General features: G+C 40.6%; 1 protein-coding gene across 4 annotated transcripts in view; it reads left to right on the forward strand.

Moving 5' to 3' along the window:
• LOC103473513 (multiple epidermal growth factor-like domains protein 10) overlaps positions 1 to 6,870 on the forward strand; it is a 148,212-nt gene that overhangs the window by 43,349 nt on the left and 97,993 nt on the right. Inside the window, exon 3 of one of the 4 annotated variants that reach the window (XM_008423816.2) lies at positions 2,793 to 2,868. The exons of the other annotated variants lie outside the window; for them this stretch is intronic. Coding sequence (XP_008422038.1) covers positions 2,793 to 2,868 — 76 coding nt within the window. The remainder of the gene's footprint in view (positions 1 to 2,792; positions 2,869 to 6,870) is intronic. 4 annotated transcript variants of the gene reach the window in all.

A 6,870-nucleotide genomic window follows, 5' to 3' on the forward strand; every position in this document is an offset into this window, starting at 1 on the left:
AATAAACAAAACACCCCCTTACAACTATAAAATAAAACAACCACTTTCTAAAGAGAACTAAAAGAAAATACAAAACCTAAACTCCCTTACTAACATAAAAACAGGAGAAAACGGGTTACAACAAAAATGGCAGAGAACCCCTACCAGCTTCCACCTTCTTGGATAATTTACAGAGTTGCTCTCAGCAAACTTAAGTCGGTTCACACACACACAGCTCTCAAGCAGAGTCACAGCTCATGGCCCAGGTCAAACAAAAAGAGAGAGATCTGGCATCTCCAGCTTGCTGCTTATATATGGCAGCTTCACCCCCAACACACTTCACCTGCAACAATCAGGCAGAGCTGAAACAAAAAACAGAGAGCTCTCTCAAAAAGAGAGCCCCTAGAGGTCAGTGACCGTAACACAGTCTTGTCTCATGCCAACTGTAAAGCATCCTGAAACCATTCATGTGTGGGGTTGCTTCTCAGCCAAGGGAGTCGGCTCTCTCACAGTCTTGCCTAAAAACACAGCCATGAATAAAGAATGGTACCAGAATGTCCTCCGAGAGCAACTTCTCCCAACCCTCCAAGAGTAGTTTGGTGATGAGCAATGCCTTTTCCAGCATGATGGAGCACCTTGCCATAAAGCAAAGGTGATAACTAATTGGCTCCGGGAACAAAACAGAGATTTTGGGTCCATGGCCTGGAAACTCCCCAGATCTTAATCCCATTGAAAACGTGTGGCAAATAATCAAGAGAAGTCTTGTTCAAAAACCTATGAATTTTTACCCATCTAAGCAGGAACACTCAAACGGTAAAATCCCCTCCCTCCCTACCAACTAAACTGGGAGACATTTCGACAACCACAGCTTCTATCCCCTCACCTATTTTCTTGAAAACACAACATTTTAAAAATGATTCATGTCCAACAATTACTAAGATAATTCTGTCTTAAATGAACATCAAATACATGACCTGATAACAATCCTTTCGAAAAAATACTTTGTACATCTCAAATACATGCGCAAGCGAGCTGAGCCTCTTGCTTCAAACAGTGGAGTTCAGGATTGGACAACATTTTGAACTTTACTGGGGAAAAGTGAGTCATCTTCTAGAAAAGAAAAGATTAGAAGTAAATAAAAGTGATGAAGAACAAAGAACAGATTGAACACTTTTATTTATTTTCACGTAACACAAAAAAACAAACACGCTCACCTCTACGTGTCCTCTGCAAAACTCCAACTAAACAAAATGTTAGACGGCACATGTAGTGATTACCCTTAGGAGTCCAGCTGTGGAGCAGGGAAGCGCGTGATGCATTTAAAAGGCTTCTGTGAAAACAGTGACAGCATGCCGAGTGTTCACTTCAATTCTGTTGGACAGTACGGACTTCAAAACTTTATAAAAACACTGTTTTTATATTGGTTTTGTTTTTATTTACTTCTACATAAAGCAAGAAATATGACCGATGAGTTTCGCCATAATTTTGTGCGCATTTTTTGCATTTGCGGCTCATTCCGTGAATGTTTTGTGACCAGGAAATGCTTGAATGTAATATGACATCCATTTTTCCAATTTCATCGAATGCACCACATTTCTAAAACACCCAATGAAAAGGTGTTTATGATCTGTTGCTAGGTAAAACGGAGAAATGTGGTACGTGACGCGCTGGAGAGTTTGGGAGACGGAAAGTGACCGGAGCGCATTGACACTTTGGATTTTACTGGGAGTGTTTCGGATGAATTTCTTTGACTATAAGTGTGTTGGTTAGAGTTAGTGTGTGTGAAACAGAAACCATTGAAGATCCCCGCTGGCTGAGGGAACAGCAGAGATGCACAGTGGGGGATGGGCAGTGAAACAGGAAAGTGGAGACAGATCAGCTGTTTCAAGCAAAGATAAACAGATGGGGCGAAGGTAAATCTGCTACCTCTGCAGGAAAAATAACCTTTTTGTTGTTTTCCCTGCAGCTGAGGTTACAGCAAGGCCACATCAAAGCACTTTTATTTTACAACGTCAAGTAAAAATTGAAAAAACTATTAGTTCCCCATATTTAATAAGAAGAAGTGGTCTGTAATATGCTAGTGAGGGTTTCTCTGGATTCTTGTTCTGATAAAACTAGATGTTGGTTTGATTATATACTTTCTAAATCTGCTGTAGTTTTTTTTCTTTTTTTGGATTAACATGAGTTTGTCTAGGTCTTGTTCTAATATATTAGAGATTATATTAGATTATATTAGAATTTAGAAGGTTTATAAACCCTTGTCGAAATAATTAGGCTACAGAAAAGATACAATAAAGTCTTGTTTAATAAAGTCTTGCCTCATGTAATCCCAAATCAATTATAATACATGTTAACCAACAACATAAAAACCTAGACAATTATTCCAGCTGAGATTACATCTGAAAAAGATGAAAACGAGGTGCATCCATCCATCCATTTTCTATACACCATTGTCCCTTACTGGGGTACTCCCAGTAAGTATCCCTTACGTTAGCTGAAGATGGTGCCCATCTTCAGCTAACGTTCCGGGCGAGAGGCGGGGTGCCCCTGGAAAGGTCGCCAGTCTGTCGCAGGACCAAAGAGGTACAAGATAACATCTAACACACTTTAAAGACCATGGTCTTTCAGACCCTTGATAATACCACTTAAAAATACATTATGCCCCTCATCAGTTAAGTGAACATTGTCTTCCAAAAATAGCCCTGGCTTGTCAAAAACTATATTTGAATGATGTACAGTTATTCCATTACAAGCCAAAACAAAAGTATGCATAACACTATTAACAAATTTTCTTGCTTTTTCCATCTTCCCAGGAGGTCCATATCTCCAATGACGTGTTTGGTTTATTAAAGAAAACACAATCTCCATCAGTGGAACGTTTTTCTGCAGGTATTGCAGATCCTTCTTCATTGCTTTGACAAGCAGCACGCTTTTCACCTTACCCAAGTCATTGCCACCACAGTGAATTACCAGTACATCTGGAGCAGTTCTTCCTTTAAGACACTGGTGGAAAACGTCAAGTAGGGAGTTCCAACACATGCCCCCTTGGCCAAACCACTCAACATGGGCGGTTATGCCAAGGTTGCTCCCAATAGTCTCCCTTGTATGGTGTTTACTGCGTCGGATATTACTGTCACCAAGAATCCAGACTGAGTTGGATGTTGATAGAAAAAGTAACATAAATACTTGTATAACTTAGATGAAAAGTAATGTGTGATTGTTCCAGTGTTTCATTTCTCACTCATAAATAGCATCATAATATACATAAAAAATGTAAACTAAATTTCAAAAAAGAAACTGCATGTCATATTTTAAACTATCAACCACTCTTAAACTACTGGGACTATTATTTTCTTTTCAGTATGCAACTTATTAAAAATATTGTCCAAAAACATACCTTTCTTCATTTGTGTGAATGTTCTCCTAAATGGTACTTGTTGTTTAGGAACTAGAACGTGAACCAGTGACTTTGCTAGAAAAAAAAGAAAAAAGGATTAGGAAGTAGGACACTTTGTCAGCATAGACCTTTTCATACGAACCCATTCAAGTATATAGGGTTACTGGCTTTCAAGATTTTTGTCCTCTACATGGTGCATATTTGTTAATATTTATGTAAATATAGAAAGTGTTTACATTGAACACTTACCTCATCTTGTTGAGAAGATTTTCTGTCTCAAAAACTCCTTCCAAATGTCACTAAGAATGTTTGACCTCTGAGTGAGGAAACCTGTCTGTTTGTATCTAAGTCTGAAGACTTCCAATTAGCATGGGCCGGACATTGAGCAAGTCCCACCCCCCAACACAAAGCCACACCCAGTAACCTTGCATCCAAATTAGTCAAATGCAAGTTAAAGAAGCCATGCCTTTTGTGATGTTGTCCTTTGAGAAACCTGGCTTCTTGCACTGCTGTGATGGGTGAGGGGTAGCTCTGCAAAAGTCTAAACCAGTTACTGTATAAACTTAACTTATTTTTGTTAAGTTTATAACTTAACAAAAATAAGTTAATATAAACCATATAAACTCAAAAATGGTCAAAAACCATTTTTGAGTTTATATGGAACTTTAGAGTAACACAGTGGAGACTTGTGTTATTCAATACCAGCAAAAAGAGCACCTCTACCATCGAAGAAAATTAAAGTGTGGATCTATTCTATAAGGAAAATGAATTCTGATCATTCCTAATTGAGATAAGTACATTATAGTGGACTTTAAATCATGGGTGCTAAAAAATTAGTCAGCTGTTAATATATGTCTCCAACAGTGTTGCATCTGATCGAACTCCTACAGCTTTTGAAATAAAGACTTCAAACTCGGTAAGCAGAGAGTTGAGACATTAAAGGTCAAAAGTTATGACAGGAACTTTGGTATGTCAAAACATGGGCGTGGCTAAGTCTCAAATTTTGACTATTCACCATAAAACATTAAAGTGACATAACTTCCACATCGAAGGTCACAGCTGCATCAGACATCCTATGTCTCACTACTGACCAACCCTCATCACATTCTCATGGTCAGATGATGACATCATCTTAGCCCCGCCCACTTCCGAAAGGAAGTCACCTGTTTGTTCTATTGTATTTCTTACTTTTACTGTGTTATTGATAGAGAATTAATCCTCTGCCACCTGACATGAAATGACTTGATGATGAACTCTGTCAATGCTAGCTGACGTGTGGGGACGTGTCCAAATGGCTGTCCCTCGCCATATGCACACGATTGTCTCCAAATCACACAAGCGTCTTCCGTTTGGCACCAAACTGGATACGTATAACCTTGGTTCACCGCTGAAGACCGCTAAGCACTGCGAAGGCCTATTGTTTTTCAAATGTTTATTTTTTGTTTATTTATTTTTTTCTTCTGACAAATGAATTGGCTTTTTGGGGGCTTTAACATATTCAAAAACTCACCAAAATTGGTGGGCCCATAGAGACTGTGAAAAATTTACGTATTTTAAGGTCTACGCAAAAATCACAAAACAAAACTGCTCAACGGCGCCCCCTACAAAATTTCAAAAGACCCCTTTCTATTCACTTACTTTATCGTAGAGACTTGAAATTTGGTACACTTGTAGAACTCCCCAAGACACTCAGAATTTACAATTATTGTCATACTGCATCTCAAACAGGAAGTCGGCCATTTTGGATTGAAGTTGTGAATTTGACCCCATTTTGGCCATTTATAGCCTTCGCATTTGATCGAACTCCTCCTAGGGCTTTTGATGGATCGGCTTCAAACTTGGTCAGTTGGTTCATAAGGCATGCCCGATTCAAAGTTATCAAAACGGTGAGTTTTCGTGCATGCTGAAGGGGTCATACCAGGGGTCAAAGTTCACCGACTCGCTGTGAAAAACGTAACTGTTATAACTCTTACACAAAAGCTGACAGAGGCACCAAACTTTCAGTGATTGATCATCATCGGGTCCCCTAGAATAATCAATAGTCAAATGATGACATCACTTAGGCCACTTCCCCTGAGAACAGGAAGTGTCATGTTTTACTCTGGATGGTCGCTATCTGACATCTTTGACCTAATCAACATGAAACTGTGTCCACAGACAGAAGACATATTGGTGTGTAATGGTTTCCAACCCCGTTTGGTTTGGATGCAGCAGGTGGGCGTGGCAGCGTGGCAAATTGACCTGTAACGCCGTGTCCATACGTTTGGCTCTGAATTCCACAATTTTGAGTCCAGCTGCACCAAACTCACTGGGATGGATCCTTATCCAACTCTGAACAGGAACCCATAACAATATTTTGTGGGCATGGCCTAATCTCTTTACACCTAGAATTCTTTAAATGATCTGCCTAACCTAGAAATATAAAACTTGGTACACTTGTGTATCTTTTCAGGTCCTACAAAAAAGTCTCTTGGAGCCATGGTCAAAACCCAACAGGAAGTCGGCAATTTTGGATCAAACCCGCAATTTCCTGTTTTTCAGAGACATCAAATCTGATCGAACTCCTACAGTTTTTTAGATACAGACTTCAAACTCAGTCAGCAGACAGTTGAGACATTAAAGGTAAAAAGTTAACACAGGAATTTTTGTAGATCAAAGCATGTGTGCGTGGCTAAGTGCCAAACTTTGACTATTTGCCATAAAACATCAAACTGACATAACTTCCACATAGAAGGTCACAGCTGCATTAGACTTTCTGTAACTCACTACTGACCAACGCTCATCACATTGTCACGGTCAGATGATGACATCACGTAAGCCCCGCCCACTTCCGACAGAAAGTCACCTGCTTTTTCTTCTGTATGTCTTACTTTTACTGTTATTCATATGGAATTAATCTTCTGCCACCTGACACGAAATGGCTTGATGATGAACTCTGTAAATGCTGGCTGACCCATGGGGGCATGGCCAAATTGCTGCGGTCACTCGCCCTATGCGCACTATTGTCTCTAAATCACACACGCGTCTTCCGATTGGCACCAAACTGAATACGTATGACCTTTGTTCACCACTAAACAGCCCAAAAGGATTGAATTGTAATTTGACTCCACTGCGCCCCCTAGGTCATTCCATCAGCTATATCTCCTCTCTACATCGACCGATCTGCACCAAATTTGTGGTGTGTCGCCAGGGAACCATGCCGAAGGCATCGGTGCATACTGCCTGGCGGATGCGCCCTTCAACTACGAGAGAGCATACGAGGTGGCAGGCGGGCGGCGGTGCTGGATGCCCCGCGGTGGCTAAAGGCCGTAGCGGCGCTTGGCTGCCAGGGCCGCTTGAGGCTCGTTGGGGCTTTAATTAGGCCTGAGCAGCTAAGCGCTGCGAAGGCCTATTGTAATTGTGCTGTTTATTAGGGCCGAGCAGCTAAGCGCTGCGAAGACCTATTGTAATCGCAGGATTTCTTATTAGGCCCGAGCAGCTAAGCGCTGCGAAGG

The sequence above is a fragment of the Poecilia reticulata genome, linkage group LG12 (genome assembly GCF_000633615.1).
Source record: "Poecilia reticulata strain Guanapo linkage group LG12, Guppy_female_1.0+MT, whole genome shotgun sequence".
Classification (NCBI taxonomy): Eukaryota; Metazoa; Chordata; class Actinopteri; order Cyprinodontiformes; family Poeciliidae; genus Poecilia; species Poecilia reticulata.